Below are 18118 nucleotides of genomic sequence, written 5' to 3' on the forward strand. Positions count from 1 at the left end.
CACATCCCTGTGTGCCATGCCCATCACTTACACTGCCATGGCATACATCAGCCACCCCTCTAGCTGGGTGCCCTATGCCAATGGCGTGGGCACAGGAGCATGAGCCCTGTGCCCTTACAGTACCCAGGTCCATTCCTGGGCACTGTAAGTGCAGTGCTGCCATTTAAGAGTACATGGTGCTGAGAGCTCGTCAAAAACGAACTCCACAGCACCATAAAGGCAGCACTGAAGACTGAGAAGTTTGGTGTCAAACTTCTCAGCACATTAAACCCACACTGATGCCAGTGTGGGATTTAATGTACCAAGCACCCCAGAGGAGGGCATCTTAGAGATGCCCCCTAAAACCTAACCTACAATCCCCGTCTGTTCTGAGGCTGCCCAGGCTGCCACACAGCAGACATGTTGCTGGACCCCTGGGTAGGAGAGCCCCTGCTCTCCTGGGCCTGCAACAATGCACATCCTGGGCGAGGTGCTAGATCTCCTCCCCCAGGATGGGCAGGGGCAAGCTTCAAAGGCATGCCGCCTCTGTGAGTTTCCCCAGGCCACTGCAACCCCCCACTCTGGCGGGAAGCTTGGCCGGGAACCCCAAATAAGGACAGGGGATGTGCCAGCCTGCCAACCCCACCCCTCAGGTGGGGGAGGCGAGGTGAAGCACATCCCCGGGCTCTTGCCATCTTGAAGATGGGAAGCCCTAGCCAATCAGGATTAGGCTACTGCCCCCCTCCCACAGGAGAGAGGCAGGATAGGGCGTGTACCCACCCCAGGACAGGGACCCATTGGTCCCTGCCCTTCACCTACCTGTAACACCCCTAAATCTAGTATTTAGGGGCACCCTGAACCTTCCTTCCCCAGATTCCAGATTCCAAAATACAAAGAAGAGCAAGAAGACAGAAGACCTGCCCTGCAGCTGCTGAGAAGAGGAAGATACCAACTGCTTTGGCCCCGGCCCTACCGGCCTGTCGACCCTCGAACCTGCTCCTGCTCCAACCCGTCATCTCTTGTGGCCTGCAACCTCACAAACCCCGGAGGACCTGGCTACCCTTCAACTCTAAACTCCTGGGACTCCCATGAGTAGAGGCTCTACTAAAGAACTCGCTTCTAATCCCTGGCAGCAGCCCGGAACCGCGAACCCAGCACACTCTGCACCAGCCAAGCCTGGCCGGTGCCGGAGTAAACAAAGACCACGAGGACGACCCCACGGCGACTGTGACCCTGAGTCCGGCACCCAAGGACCTCCCTCGACCCTCCTGAAGCCTGCAGCCTCAGAACAAGGTGCCCCCCCTACCGCGATCAACAGAGGGTATGATTTCCCGACACCAAAAGGCACCCCTGCACGCGGCGGCCCCCTGTGCCCACTACCCAACTTACCTCTCGAAGTGGTGGTGGCACCTGAAGAATCCTCGTCCCCGAGCTTGCAGTCTTTTTCCAAACCGGAGATTTCCCATTGAAATCAATTGAGCGCCCGAAGGCTCAAAAGCACCCTGCACCCAGCCGCCCGAGTGGCCCTGGCAGTGCAACCTCTACACCTATCTACTTCCCCACTTGCCCTGAGTAAGTGACCAGGAGCTCAGCTCCCACAGCCGCGTTGCTGGCTAGTCAGCAGCCACCAACCAAGGCCCCCCTATCCGTCGTAGGATAACATTGGACCTAACTCTCTCTGCACCCGGCCGCCCTAGTGCCACTGAGGGTGAACTAACTGTACTTACCTGACCCTGGGGGACCCCTGAGTCTATGCCCAGAACCTCAACTCTGCCAGTCGAGTACTTACCTTTAAACCGATAACTCAATTTTCTTCATAGGGTAACATTGACTGGCTTTTTCCTGAAATTTCTTCTAAGTGTGGACTTTTCAAATCTTAAAATATTCACCAAAAATCAGCTGAGTAACGAAAACGAAAATACTCACCTGCTCTTAGGTGAGCTCCCGGTGCTGGATCTTGGTGCCCAGCACGGACTCTAAAAAATACTTACAACTGTACTTACCAGTAACCCAATTTTCTCCCATAGGAAATCATTGACTGTTTTTCTGTGAAATGTCTTCTAAGTGTCAATTTTTGCAAACTTTAAATATTCTTTAAAAATCGTATAACTTCTGAAAACTTAATTACTTACCTGTTTTGGATAAAGGTCCCAGTACTGAGTCTAGGTACCCAGTACTGGATTACAAAAGTAACAAGAACATACTATACCTGCAACTTGAATTTTCTTCCATAGGGAATCATTGACTGTTTTCTATGAAATATTTTCCGTGTCAACTTTTAAATAGCAAAATATTGTCTAAAAATCATAACAGTAATTAAGTCGACTTTTATCACTTGATTCCAAGTACTGACCCAGGACTGAATCTAGGATCCAGTCCTGGAAGTCCAAAAGTAAACCTAAAAGTAATCTGTTGCAAATAACTTGAAACTTCCATTGAATTCAATGCATTATTGTGTATAAAATAGTGTTGCCTATTGCAACCACTTGTAACTGTTTACAAAAGCCAATTGTATATTGCAAAAGTATTTATATAAAGCATCTCATTCTGAGAAAGTATATTTTAATACTCATTGTTGGTTCTAAAATAAAACAAGCATATATTTTTTTTATATATAAACCATTTGCCTAGAGTTAAGTTATTGAGTGTATGAGACCATTTGCTGACTGAGTGTGTACAACAAATTCTTTACATTGTCCTCTGATGTTGCCTTACTGCTCGACCAAGCTACCACTTTAGAGAGTAAGGTTATATCTAACTTTAGCCTCTGCCAAACCCTTGGGGACTGTGGACTCTGTACACCCTGTACCTATTAGGGAACAGTATATACAGAGCCACTTTCTCACAGGTTGTATACGCCCACCACCTCCCCGGACACCTTTATCTGTTGCAGTATTATCTTACTCGGATACATTACATGGACATCTTTTTCTATGCTCTTACTGACTCCATCATCACCCTTTATGGCGAAAAACCATCTAAAGATGGGAGTCGGTGCCCATGCACACTATTACTAGAAGGTGGAGTCCCCTATCTCGTGACTACAAAGACTTCTTCGACAAAAACAAACTGCAAACATCCAAGCCCAAAACCAGATGGTGATCTATGCTAAAGTATACAAATCTACAGCTCTACATGCCATGAACAGATGCATACTGGTAAGTAGCATTTTCCTTTCAGTTTCTTCCTGAAGGTGAGTAAATCTTGTGCTTGTCTAAGTATAGATGGCAAACAGTTCCATAGCCTGCACCTGGAAGGAGCGACCGCCTATAAGGGCGCAGGAGAGCATGGGGATGGACACCTGCTGTTGCGATGAAGACCTCAATGTTCGATGCGGAATATAGTGATGGACTCTTTCCTGATATATAAGGCTCCAGTGCCATGGAGGGCTTTGAAGGCTAGGACCAAAGCTTTGAACCAAATCCTATTGCCGATTGACAGCCAATGGAGGGATTTCAGATGGGCAGACATTCGCATTCTGAGGCCTAACCTGAGTATCGCCCTGGTCGCTGCGTTCTGGACCACCTAAAGGCGTGTTAGTAGATATTCCAGGTACAGGATGTTCACGTAATCCAGCCTTGATACTATCAGAGCCTGCACCACCGTTTTCCTGTGAGCAGCCGGAAGTAGGGGCAGAAACTGCTTTAGCGTTTTTAACAGGCCGAAGCAGGACCCGGCTACTGCTTGAATCTGGGCGTTCATGGATAAATTATCCTCCAGCTTGACCCCCAGATTCTTGACCGTCCTTAGAGAAGTTGTGGGAGGGGACATGAACGGAGAGGGAAAGGCCAAAGAAGATGATCTCAGATTTCTCAGAGTTACACTTTAATTGGTTCAGTTGTAGCCAGGAGAACACCTCTGTCAGACAGTTGAAGATCTCATCCCCTATAAAATCAGCGCCCTTGTTGCAAGTAAAGAGCAGTTGAGTATCGTCTGCTTATGATACTATTGTCGCACCACATGCTTCGGCCAGGTGTGCAAGGGGGACCATAAATAAATTAAAAAGTGTCGGGTTCAAGCTCGAGCCCAGAGGAACCCCTACATTCATGGGGGGAATAGGGGCAGCAAAGGGCGGGGACCAAATCGTTTGCTGACGTCCTTTCAGAAAGGAGGAAAACCACTTGAGTACCGTGCCACCAAGGCTGCACTCCTGCAGTCTCTGCAGCAGCTGGTCATGGGTCACGGTATCAGAGGCCGCAGATAAGTCCAACAATATCAGCACAGCCTTGCCTCCCTTATCTAATGTCTCCTTGATGACCTCCAAGACTTCCAATAGCGCTGTTTCTGTGCTCAAGTTTATTCTGAAGCCAGACTGGCTCTAGTGTAACACCTGGTTGGCTTCCACATATACCGTAGTGACGAAATTCACATATTTCTCCAATGCTTTGGTGTGAGAAAGTGCCAGACAAATGGGAGAAAATAAATTGGCCTGTAATTTGAAGCTATCGCAGGGTCAGACAGAGGCTTTTTTAATAGAGGAAGACTTTTTACCTTTTTCCATCTGTCTGGTAACAATAGGGTTTTTTTTGTCTCCAATGACCCTCCGCAACCAAGGTTAGTTCATCACCCAGCCAGTATTACCCCAGGAGGCTCCTGTGCAGAGTGGTTGATAAAGGAGGCGGGGCCTCTGATGAGGTCTCAGCAAGCTCGTTTCTAACTTTTATTCTGCCTCTTCCGGCTCATTTCTCACCTTTATTATGCCTCTTTCTGCTCCTTGCTGGCCTCTGTTTTGCCTCTTTTTGCTCGTTGCAGACCATTATTCTGCCACTTTCTGCTCGTTGCTGGCCTTTTTTTTGAGTTGGCAAGAAGAGGCAAAACCGAGACCTTGCTGGCCTCTGTTTTGCCTAATTTTGCTAGTTGCTGACCTTTATTCTGCCTCTTGATGAACATTTTTTATGACCTCTATTTTGTCTCTTTCCGCTCGTTGCTGACCTTTATTCTGCCTCTTTCTGCTAATTTCTGACCTTCATTCTGCCTTTTGCTGCTAATTTCTAACCGCTATTTTGCCTCTTTCTGCTCATTTCTGTCCTTTATTCTGCCTCTTTCTGCTTGTTTCTGACTGTTATTTAGCCTTTTTCTCCTCTTGCTCCAGAACCGTGAGGGAGCCTCAAGGCCCCCATGGTCCCAGTCAGCTTCTGACTCCTGCTGGAGCCGGCATTGCTTGCCGGAGCAATGTTTTTATCAGTTTCACTACACACATTTGCGTGCAGGGAAACGGATAAACTCAACTTTCTGCTAGCCGGAGCTGTTTGACAGCTTTGGTTTACAAAAAGCTAAATTAGGGCTGCTTTTGCTTCGTGCAAACAAAAGCATACAGCTACCTCCCAAGGGTGGGTACCTCGGGACATCGGAGCTGGCCCTGGAGGGGGGCGGGTGGCGGTCCCCATGGCCATTAATGGCTCCACGAGGGGGGCCTGGCACCCCCATCAATGTTTACTTAAGGGTGGTGGTCCCTTGGTACAGGGGTCAGCGATGCACCCCCTTAGTTATTTCTCTTGAGCCCTGGGGAGGTGGCGGTCCCCGGGGCTGCGGTAGTTGGGGGGGGGGGGGGGGTGAGGGGGGGGCGGGCTTGCAGACCACCTCACATTTATTTTACAGATTGCCCCTGGAGGTGGCAGTCCCTTAGGGGGCATATTCTACAGTTCCCTGGTGTAGGAAGCTGGGTTTCTTATTGGAGTAACCCCCCTACTTTTTGCCAGACTACTGATGCCCTCAGACGTGATGTGCCCTGGGTCCCTGCTAATCAGGTTCCCTGTGCCTGTGTTCTTTCCCAAAACTGTACCTTGCCCCCACCCAATTGGCACCTCTGTGACCACATGTCAGTGCCCTTGGTACCCATGGTACCTTTTACAAGAGACTGTGGCAAGCGCACTGATGATACCCTATCTGGTCTTGTTCATGCTTTATAAAACTTTTCAAACAAATAAATTCACACATTGTAGGAAGCTGGGTTTCTTTTGCAGTAACCTCCCTGCTTTTTGCCAGACTACTGATGCACTTTGACTTAATGGGCCCTGGGTCCCTGCCAATCAGGTTCCCAGGGACTGGGTTCTTTAACAAAAACTGTACCTTGTACCTCCACTAGGCACTCTCTGGCCGCAGGTCAGCCCTGGTAAATTGTTCGCCCTAAGTTGGCAGGGTGTGCCCAGACGTGGGTCCCTTGCTCACTTTGCCACTGGATTCAAGCTAGCCTGGCTGAAGAGGGGGTGTTACCCCGAAACTGGTCCCAGGATTCTTGTTTCCGGTTCAGGGAAGATCTGGCTTGGCAGTTCGGGCTGGACTGTTCCTATGAGGCACAGGGTCAGGACTGATTTGCAAATAGCTGGGTCTGAACTGAGGTGGAGAAGACAGCTAAAGAATGATGATGGGTTCAACCCAGATCTGTGATTGGGGGTGAGTGACTGAAAAGTTTCAGTGCTCCGTCCACCATCTCCTTGTGTTTGCCCAGGGCACTGTGACCAGGGAAGGCCTCTAAGGGCTGCAGCACTTATTGTGCCACACTTAGAGGCCCTGTACCTTTACACTCACACACTGCCTTTGCAGGCTGCGTGTTTTGGTGCAGAACAAAGTGAAGAGTCGACACGGCACATGCCTACAACCCACTGCCCTGGCATGGATGAGCCACCCCTCTAGCTGGGTGCACTTTACCAGTGGTGAGGGTACAGGTGCATGACCCTGGTGCCCCTGGTGGTCACACCTCCCCCCCCCCCCCCCCAGGGTAGAGAAAGAGCCATCTGTGGCAAAAGAGCTTCAAAGGCCTTGTTGGCTTTGTAATCCGACCCCCAGCCTCTCCTGCGACCTGTCTCCCCTCCTGTTCAGCGGGAAGACAGGTGGGAAAAATTAGCTAGCCCAGAAGGTGTGCCAACCTCTGCCAACCCCACCCCTCAGGTGGTGGAGGCGAGGTGAAGCCCACTCTTCAGTGCCCGCCATCTTGCAGATGGCAGGCACTCCCAATCGGGATTAGGGCTTGTGGGCACTCCACCACGTGCGGTGAGCACACCAAGGGTGTAGTCAACCCAAGGCCAGTCGCCCATTGGCTACTGACCCTGAGACCCCTCAAACGCCCCCTAAATACAGTATTTAGGGGGCAGACCTGAACCAAGAAAGCATGTTCCCACAACATAAGAAGAAAAAGGACGAAAGAAGACACCGAGCAGAGGAGACGCCAGAGAACAACTGACTTGGCCCCAGCCCTACCGGCCTGTCTGCAGTTTCCAGAGATCATGCCCCAAAGGTCGCCTTGTCCTGCAGCCAGCGACCTCCAGAACCCTGGGAGGACTGACTGCCTTCAACAAAGACCGGATCTCTCGTGAACAGGAGCTCTGTTAAAAAAAAAAAAAACTGCCAAGACAGACTCTTAGTCTGCTGAGGACAAAGAAACCTGACGCCTGAAACCACCACTGCCCTAGTTCGAGTGGGCCACCGGTCCAGCGAAGTCCCCCAGCACGCCACAGTCTGAGTCCACCATGGGTTGACCCCTCCAGGACTCCCCGATGTATCATGCAGACTCTGCACGGAGACCCACCCCAACCGCGAGTAGCCTGGTAAGGGGAAATCCAACCTCAAAAGACACCCCTGCATCTAGCCGCCTTGCGCCCTAGAGAAAAGAATTTGAGGTGCACCATAGCCCAAGCCCTCCAACTTACCTGCCAAGCTGTTGGTTCCTCTAGGAAGTCTTCCTGGACCAAGCCTGCAGCTAAAAACCAAAACTGAAAATCCCCATAGAAAACAACCGGGCACCCGATGCCTAAACAACACCCTGCACCCAGCCATCCCTGCCCTGCTGCGGGTGCACTTTGTTTGGTAAACCAGATCCCCCTTTGCCCTGAGCCTAACACCAGGAACTTGGCTCCCACAACCTTGTGGCCTGCTCTTCAGCAGCAACCAACCGGAGGCCCCCTATCTCCCATTGGATAACATTGGGCCTCAGCACCCGACCACCCTAGCGCCGCGGAGGGGACCCCGGTGTCTACCCCCAGAATACCAACTCCCACAACTGAATACTTGCCTTTGAACCGTTAACCCTATTTTCTTCCATAGGATAACATTGACTGTTTTTCGGTGAAAATTCTAAGTGTGTAATTGGAAAATGAATAATAGTTTTTAAAACTGTAATCAAATTACAAAAACGCTTTTACCTACATGTTTACTGGAAATATCCCAGCGCAGCAGCCAGGTATATTGCACTGTGTAAGAAAAGTAATCTGTAAAGTAATCTACTTGACATTCTACTAAAAAGCCAACACAAAGTATATGTACAATCTTTCAAAGCATTGCATTACTAGTAGTTCTACTGTAATCAAATGAAAAGCATATATACAACTGCAATACAAACTGTTTACAAACTGTATTATTTCTGCAAAGTACTTATCACTTATCTGTGCCAGGCTTGCCTGGTTCTAGGTAATAAAATACCTAAAAGAATATTTTTATACAAACAACATTGGTCTGAGTTCAGTCTTTGAATGTTTGACAGTCATTTGCTAATTGGGTGTGTACAACAAATGCTTAACACTGCCCTTTAATAAAGCCTTACTGCTCACCCACACTCCCACAAATAGAGACTAAGGAGCTATCTACTATCAAACACCCACTCAAAAATCCACTCACTCATGCAGCCACCTATACACTTAGTCACTCGCTCAGACAACCATACAGCTACTCACACATCCACTTACCCATCCACCCATACAACCACTCACAGAGCCCCTCACCCCTACAGCTACTCACACACCCATGTATTCACCAGTACAACTACTCATACACCTGCTTATTCACCCATACAAACACTCAGACAACTATTCACACGCCCAGTCACACACAACTACTCACATACGGATACACATAGTCACACAGGAGCTCACTGAATATATGTTAGAAATAGTATCACTCACTAGTACACAAAGTAAATACATTTAACTTTTGTGGTACCTTAGTATATATGTGTAACATTCACAAACTTTTAGAAAACACAATCACTTGATGATGTCATCAATTATGTCATTTGAGATGTCATCAGTAATGTCATAAGTGAGAGCACTGCCCATGTAATGAGTGAATGAATATATGTGGTCATCAGCAGTGCATTGCCGGGGCGTAAGTTATAGTTAGCTCAGCTAACTATAACTGCTTTTATATCTTGTTTTTATCTTTTTTTTACATTTTATTTTTTTATAGATTTTGCTCATTGTACTTTGTAGAACGGAGATAACATAGTCGTGAAGAGAACCTTGTTAGGTATTGAATCATGTACACAACACGTGTAGCAGGCCGTATACACAAATCACTTCAGGCGCTTCTTGTTTTTATCTTGACACATTTGCTGTCTGTTTAAGGACTGAGGTCAAATATCAGCTTTTCTATTTATTAATTGTCTTTTCCTGGAGGTTTTTGTTAAGTGAGCTGTCTGACAATCATTGTGAAACAAAAAGCTTAAAGATGTCAGTTTTTATTTTCCAACACAGAACATTTTAACAGCTTGTAAATTAATAGTACAAGTATTTCAAAATATGTCAGGAACTACGAAATATATATATATATTTGTTTGTAATTCAGAAGTATGATGCAAACAAAAACATATTGGAACACTTTACTTGGTGATATGCAGATGACAAATATTTGCAGAAACTCCGTTTCTAAACGTTAAAAACTATATAGTTTTTTCAGTAATACCACATCAGTGGGAAATGTTATGGGCTTTGCAATGGGAAATCTGCTGATTGCAATTAAGTGTGCTACCACTTCATGCTTCAGATATGTATTATCCCCCCCCCCCCCGCCCACCACCCTTGGTATGTGGCAGCCACCACTCATATGGAGCAAAAGTTTACTCTATTAAATCAATCTATAGTGTTTTTGTACATCAGATATGCTAAACTTGCTTTTTTGAAGGTGCTCTCATATGTGATCAGAAGAAAATAGCAGCGCAGTGAATTAAAATATTTACCCAATATTACATAGTTTGTTATGTTAAAGCAACTTGTGGAGCGCACTATCACCAAACTGTCTCAGGGCGCTATGTAAGTAAATCAGCACGGCTAAGATATACGACTTGCGTAAAGAGCCAAGTCTTTTATAATTGTCGGAATTTTGCATAGTTGGAAGCGGTCCTAAGTTCCAAGGTCGGGGAGCAATGACTGAGAACCTGATACTGTCTGTCCTGCTCTTCTTAAAATGAGGGATGGCTAAGTGGTGTAGATGAGTGGTTCTCCGGTCTCTAGTAGGGAAGTATTTGCTGATCCGAGATTTAATGAACGCAGGACTGTCCATATGTAGCGCCTTAAAAACGGTGCAATACACTTTGAATACAGATCTCTGTGAGTCAAAGATGCATTTTTGTCACTTGAGAGATGTGACCATGTTTGGGGAGTTGGTGAATCAGCCGAGCGCCTTGATTTTGAATCAACTGGAGCCTACACAACCAGGTATTTAAGAAAGCTCAAATAGAGGGTGTTAGCATAGTCAATTCTTGACATGACTAAAGCCAGTATGACTTGTACCAAAGCGTCTGTAGTAAGAAATTTCCAGAATTTTTTAATCCGCCAGAGTTGGAAGAAGCTAGAGGAGGTTACAGCACTAATCTGCTGCTTTAGAGATAGTTCCTTATCAATTATAAAGCCTATGCTTTTTACTGATTTCTTCAGATGGGTGGGGATGGGAGCCCATCTCATTAGGCCAGAAGCTAGGGTTTTAAAGATTGGGTCTATTTTTAGTGAGTACTATCTCAGTTTTATCAAAGTTGAGCTTCAGATGGTTGCTGTTCATCCAGTCCTCGATGAACAGCATGGTTTGAAACCAGTTTATGGGTAAGAGCATTATAATTAGGTCATGTGGATTATTTAAGTTACTAGACCTGCAGGGCTAGTAAAATTTTTTATGATTTTTCGAGGCTTGTATACATTTTAAATGCCTGTTTATAGGAATGTATATTTTCTTTTTCACTAGCGTCTTGCACTCATTTTAGACTTTAAAATGTTTCAGGCTGCCAGAAGTTTGGTTTTTGTCTTAACATCTGCATTGCATTGGCCTCCCTGGAAGTAATTTTTCATAGTGCATTAAGTGATTTGATTTTCTGCAAACCTATAGTTACTTACAGTATGTGGCAGCATAATTTCGGCCATTATAAATATAACTTTTTACTTTTTTGCAGCTTCAGAAAGTTCAAATATACCACAATCAAAATTAGTTTTAAATAAATTGCTTAATAGAATTCGGTCCCAAAAAGGTCAGCGATCATTGAACTCTGAAATTACACCTGCAAGTGAACCAGTTGGGCCTGTATCCTTTTCCATTGATGAAAGACTACAACAACCTGCAGCTGCCTCAGTACAGGAAGGGCAACCAGATCCTCTTAATGCACCAGATATTATAAGTAAGTAGTTAAGTGAGAGTGAACTGATGTTTTGGAGTAGATTGTGTAATGTACAGAGCTTACTATTATTTTTTTGTACCTATTTAACTCACAAGGTAGCATCTCAACGTACACATTTTTGTTTTGTTAAATTGTCAAGATTCCCTTATGACCAAGAAGTTAAGACTTCCTTTTGAATGCATGAGTTCTGTTATGGAGCGTTCTCTTCTTTTATACTCCACAAATGTAAGGTCTGTTATATTATTATAAACCGGTCAAGTTGTGAAAAAAATATTTTCCAAATAGTGCTATTTGACTTGGAATTCAAATTTAGCTGGAAAGTCAGAAGAAAAGAGGCCTTAAATGAGGTTGTTTTTAAAACATAATCCGTATTTGTGGCCTCATTGTGGTGCCCTAGTGCGGGGAGTCGGATGATTTTAATTCTGTACGCTTGACGTTAACAGTCTTGAGGTCCCTTTTACTCCTGACATGTGGATTAATGGGGTTTAAGGGTTGATCTGTAAAAAATGAGGAAATACCCAGGGAATCAGTAATTCTGTGTCAAATTACCCCAGTAGTTTCTCCTTCTCCCCTGCCGTTCCCATTGGTAACCTCTGGGGAAAGATGAGAAATCTGTGTTTCCTTGTTATACCTGATGGAGGCCTGTTTCTCTTTTATGTGCCACATTGGGTTTTCTAGGGCACTGTACTACAATCCTGTGGTCTTCAGTGTGTATGGTTTGTTGGTAATTGCAGGAAGTAGACTGTTATTTGGGATGGACAAGTAGCCACCTCAAACAATTAGGCTACCACCTGCTAGTTGTCACAAATTAAGTAAAATAAAACTGTTCTGTATCCCTGCTAATGTGACATGAAGCAGTCTGGCCTAAAATAGAGGCAACGTGTAAAGAATTTAAGCAGCGTATACACAGAAGAAAAGAAAAACTGCAAAATTTCATCACCAATTCTCGAATTAAGTGTATGAGTAAAATATGACCAAAACAACATAAAATTCAAAAAGTCACACCGGAGACATGAATTGTTAAAGATTAAAGTGAAAACAGTACTAAAAGTAATAAGCGCCAATGATAGTCTATGGAAGTGGTAGACTGGGACCTAGATGTGATTTGAGGCTGACCGCAATGGAGACCTGATTGAATACACCAAGTGGATTAGTTCTGGTGTACGTCTCGAATTCCAGAAGTTTGGAAAGGTTTCAAAGTCCTAATTCAGAAAGGGGCTTTGTCATTTCTTTGAAGAAAGTTGTCTTCCTGCAGGACAAATCTGAAATTGTAGCCACCATCATGGAACTGCTTGTCAGAAACCTGTTACAAGTTGGTCCCACAAAGGCTTTAGAACCTTTGACATTTTTGCTTGATAAGGTTTCTGTAAAAAAGTGCCTTTTTTAGGTCGAGGGACCGTCCGGTCTGCCGAAGGCAGAACCGGAAGTCCGGAGATCTTATGTTTCTTAGAGTGGCTATTTAGCCCGCCTCTCTTTTTGCCTCTCCTCCATTGGCTGGCTTCCTAAACGGAGGCCAGCCCTTGGAGGAGAGAGCCGTCCCTCCAAATAGGCTCCGTCTTTTTCAGATTCTGGGGCGTGTTCCGTGCTGTTCTTTCCACTTTTTAGCCACGCCCTTTTTAGAACAGCAGGAACACGCCCCCGAATCCAAAAACGCCGCTGCCTTTCTCCGAGGCATTTCTGCTTTCACCTCGGAGAAAGGCAGTGGTGTGCTTGTTTCCTCCTGTTGGAGGAGAGACAGCGAAGGGCGCCCGAGAAGCGACAAAAGGCCTGCTTTGAGTTGAACTAACCCCGCTTGTGTAGCGCTGCCCCCTCTCTGCTGTCCCTCTCACTGTGTGTAATTAAGAACACATTGATTCACATTGCAGTTGGCTGCCGCTCTCTATGGCCTTTTGGCGTCGTGCCCCCCTCTCGCAGCCCCCTCGGTACCGCGACCTTTGCGAGGGTGAGACGTGGGGCCTTTCATTGTCCGGGGCTCGAAGTGGCTCATGTGGAGTTGTTTATTTCCTTGCTCGTCTGGCCTTTTCGGTGTCATAACTCGAGCTCACTTCCATTTTATTCCCCTGCTTCTGGCTGCCACGGTGAAAGGAAATGCTTTTGCTGGCGACAGCGTCGGTTTGCACGCTTGACTGGCTCGATTGAGAATCTGGAGAGTGTGTAGATTGAATCTTTGTAGGTAGCAAGTTTCCTTCATTACGTGTTCGTAATGTATCAAAAGTTGTTTTTTCTCTTGGTTTGCTTTTTAGATTATTTTTTTTAGGGCGAAGTTTGTCTGAACGCCTTGTCAGGGCTGGAGTTTTAACCATGTTTCTCTGTTGCATGGATTAGAATGCTGAAACCACGCTTAAAATGTCTCTGTAAAGAGCAACAATTTGAAAGTAAAAAACTGAAGAGGGCATTTTTTTGAAAGCCCGTTTCGGAAATGTTTGAACAGTAGCAAAAAACATCTGCAGCCTGGGTATAATTTGTTTGCTGTGTGAGGAGTGCACAGTTTTATTACACCCGTAACGTTTTGAGTAGTTATTTGGCTATGCATAGTTCGTGGACTTTTCAGCTTTAACTGCATTTGTACCCTAGCATAATTTTCCCATCACACTGCCAGTATTTCTCACAGGTGTTAGTTGGTGCTGAAAATTGTGCTCTTTTTCTTACATCTTTAAAACTGTTTAGAACGCCACTGACCTGTGTTTTTTTTGCCCTCACAACCAACAACTCAGAAAATGTGTGAAAGTCCCAACTTCCACCTGAAGATCTCACGTGGTGATTTTGTCTGCCTAAATCTATTAATTGCAGTACTTGCATAAATTGTGGCAACTTTGGGAGAGAGAAAGTTTGCTCACCCATAGTTGTGTCCTGGTGGCTCGGTGTCCTCGGTTGACGCTCGCAATGTGTGATCGTCTGCTGCCTTCGCTTCCTTTTCTGCCAATTTTAGAGCGTTTAGAAACGGGCTGCCTTCATTGACCCCAGAGACCTGAAACCCTAATTTCTTAGGAATTGACAATGTTCAGAGAAGAAGCAGAAACGACGCCCAAGATGAGTGCAAAGGAACATTTTTTAGGGATTATCCCGACTTTAATCATATATGCGATGCGTTAACACACAACAAAGGGTCATTTTCTCAAAGCGATTTTTTTTGGGGGGTTATATTGATTTTTCAATAATTTTGGTTATTTAGTTACCATGTTTGTAATATTCGAATGGACACAATACCATCTACACATGCCTGCACGAGTAGAATCCATTTTTTATTTAATTTGATGAACTTTCAAATCCTATGGGGTTCTTAATTCGTGACCGCGTAGGAAGTATCATACAACGGTATTCTTTATTTTAAATGTTTTTCCTTTTTTCCACCACATCCTACCTATCAAAATACAATTTCAACATTTCGCATACCAATAGTAAAATATTTATATTCTACTTTTACCTTTTTAATTGGCGCTTTTATTTTTTGGGAACAGAAGAAAACACAACAAAGTTAAAATATATTTTGTTTTTAAACCGTTTACTATGTATGTGCGTGTGACTGTGTGGCTGTGTGTGTGGGTGGCTCTGTGTAAGTGTGGGTGGCTCTGTGTGTGTGTGGGAGGCTCTATGTGTGTGCCTGTGTGGGTGGCTTTTTTTGTAGGTGGCTCTATGCATGGGTGGCTGTCTGTGTGTGGGTAACTGTGTGTGTAGGTGGCTCTATTTGTGTGTGGGTGGCTCTATTTGTGTGTGGGTGGCTCTATTTGTGTGTGTGTGGCTCTGTGTGTGTGGCTCTGTGTGTGTGGCTCTGTGTGTGTGGCTGGCTCTGTGTGTGTGGGTGGCTCTGTGTGTGTGGGTGGCTCTGTGTGTGTGGGTGGCTGTGTGTGTGTGTGTGGGTGGCTCTGTGTGTGTGTGGGTGGCTCTGTGTGTGTGTGGGTGGCTCTGTGTGTGGGTGCAAATGCAATAGGTCTCGCATTTGAGAGTGATTAAGCTATTGACATTGTAAATAACAATGCCGTTTCCTTAAATGTTTTAAAAACAAAAACAATGTCATGAGCAATGCCAATAGCTCTAACTTTAACAATGCCGAGACCATTGCATTGTAAATGCTTGTTTTGCATGGTTAGTGTGAGAAAGTGCCATCTTTCTTGCATGGTATGCCCCACTTTTTGCTGAATTGCTGAATGTACTTTGACTGAGTGTGCCCTGGACTCCTGCCAATCAGGTGCCCAGGGCCTATGTTCCTTCCCTAAAATCCTCAAAACCAAATTGGCAAACGCTGGCCACATGTCAGCCCCTGGTACATGGTACCCTAGGTACCCAGGGCCTTGTGACCAGGGAAGGCCTCTAAGGGCTGCAGCACTCATTTTGCCACCCTTAGAGGCCCTGTACCCTAACACACACATACTGCCCTTGCAGGCTGAGTGTCTGGGTACAAGACAAAACAGAGAGTCGACATGGCACACATCCCTGTGTGCCATGCCCACCACCTACACTGCCCTGGCATTCATCAGCCACCCCTCTAGCTGGGTGCCCTATGCCAATGGTGTGGGCACAGGAGCATGAGCCCTGTGCCCCTACAGTACCCAGGTCCATTCCTGGGCACTGTAAGAGCAGTGCTGCCATTTAAGAGTACATGGTGCTGAGCGCTCGTCAAACACGAACTCCACAGCACCATAATGGCAACACTGAAGACTGAAGTTTAGTATCAAACTTCTCAGCACATTAAACCCACACTAATGACAGTGTGGGATTTTATGTACCAAGCACCCCAGAGGGCATCTTAGAGATGCCCCCTGAAACCTAACCTACAATCCACGTCTGGTCTGGGAGGGTGCCTAGGCTGCCACACAGCAGACATGTTGCTGGACCCCAGGGTAGGAGAGCCCCCCTGCTCTCCTGGGCCTGCAACAATGCACATCCTAGGCTAGGTGCTACGTCTCCTCCCCCAGGTTGGACAGGGGGAAGCTTCAAAGGCATGCCGCCTCTGTGAGCTTGCCCAGGCCACTTGCTGTACCCAGCAAACTGGCCCCCACAGGTTCTGCCCCCACTCTGGCGGGAAGACTGTCCGGAAAACCCAAATAAGGACAGGGGAAGTGCCAGCTTGCCAATCCCACCCCTTAGGTGGGGGAGGCGAGGTGAAGCACATCTCCGGGCACTCGCCACCTTGAAGATGGGAGGCCCTGCCCAATCAGGACTAGGCTACTGCCCCCCTCCCACAGGAGTGTACCCACCCGCCCTTTACCTACCTGTAACGCCCCTAAATCTAGTATTTAGGGGCACCCTGAATCTTCCTTCCTTTAGATTCCAGATTTCTAAAAACAAAGAAGAGCAAGAAGAAAGAAGACCTGCCGTTCAGCTGCTAAGAAGAGGAAGACACCAACTGCTCTGGCCCCAGCCCTACCGGCCTGTCGAGCCTCAAACCTGCTCCTGCTACATCCGGAACCTCTTGTGGCCAGCAACCTCACAAACCCCGGAGGACCTGCTTACCTTTTGTCTCTAAGCACCTGGTGACTCCCATGAGCAGAGGCTCTGCTCAAAATCAGCTTCTAACCCCTAGCATCAGCCCGGAACCGCGAACCCTGCACACTCTGCACCCACCAAGCCTGGCCTGTGCCGGAGTAAACAAAGACCCAGAGGACATGTCCCCCCCCCCCCCCCATCCCCCCCCCCCCCCCCTCCGGCGACTGTGACCTCGAATCTTGCACCCAAGGACTCACCTCGATGCTCCTGACGACGCCTGCAGCCTCAGAACCAGGTACCCCCCCAACCACGATCAACAGAGGGTAAGATTTCTCGACACCAAAAGGCACCCCGGCGCCCTGCGGCCCCCTGTGCCAAACTCCTGGGTACCTACCTATCCTCCAACTGCCGAACTTACCTCTCGAAGTGGTGGTGGCACCTGAAGAATCTTCGTCCCGGAGCTTGCAGCCTTTGTTCATCCAGGAGCTTTCCCATTGAAATCCATTGAGCGCCCGGGGGCTCAAAAGCACCCTGCACCCAGTCGCCCGAGTGGCCCTGGCAGTGTAACCTCTACTCTTATCTACTTCCCCATTTTCCCTGAGCAAGTGACCAGGAGCCCAGCTCCCACAGCCGCGTGGACTGCTAGTCAGCAGCCACCAACCAAGGCCCCCCTGCCTCCTATAGGATAACATTGGGCCAAACTCACTCTGCACCCGGCTGCCCCTGTGCTGCTGAGGGTGTAACAACTGTACTTACCTGACCCTGGGAGACCCCTGAGTCTATGCCCGGAACCCTAACTCGGCCAGTCGAGTACTTACCCAAAAGCCGATAACCCAATTATCCTCCATAGGGTAATATTGACTGGTTTCCTCTGAAATTTCTTCTAAGTGTGGAGTTTCTAAAACTTTAAATAGTCACCTAAAATCAACCGAGTAACAAAACAAAAATACTCACCTGCTATTAGGAGAGCTCCCAGTGCTGGATCTTGGTGCCCAGCTCTGACCCTGCAAAATACTCACAACCGCACTTACCATTAACCCAATTTTCTTCCTTAGGAAATCATTGACCTTTTTTCTGTGAAATTTCTTCTAAGTGTCGATTTTTGCAAACTACAAATATTCTTTAAAAATCTTACCAACTCTGAAAACGTAGTTGCTTACCTGTTTTAAATTGAGGACCCAGTACTGAGCCTAGGAGCCTAGTAGTGGATTACCAAAGTAACGAGAACATACCATACCCGTAACTTGAATTTTCTCCCATAGGGAATCATTGATTGTTTTCTATGAAATTTCTTTTAAGTGTCAACTTTTAAAATGGCAAAATATTGCCTAAAAATCATAACCG

At 46.6% G+C, this 18118-nt stretch overlaps 1 protein-coding gene across 3 annotated transcripts in view; it reads left to right on the forward strand.

Moving 5' to 3' along the window:
- Positions 1-18118, forward strand: part of CEP295 (centrosomal protein 295) — a 510218-nt gene that overhangs the window by 100954 nt on the left and 391146 nt on the right. For all 3 annotated transcript variants that reach the window (XM_085621392.1, XM_085621393.1, XM_085621394.1), the window contains exon 15: positions 11129-11350. In XM_085621392.1, the coding sequence (XP_085477518.1) occupies positions 11129-11350 (222 nt within the window). The remainder of the gene's footprint in view (positions 1-11128; positions 11351-18118) is intronic.

This window comes from Triturus cristatus, chromosome 8, assembly GCF_964204655.1.
Source record: "Triturus cristatus chromosome 8, aTriCri1.1, whole genome shotgun sequence".
In the NCBI taxonomy this organism is placed as follows: Eukaryota; Metazoa; Chordata; class Amphibia; order Caudata; family Salamandridae; genus Triturus; species Triturus cristatus.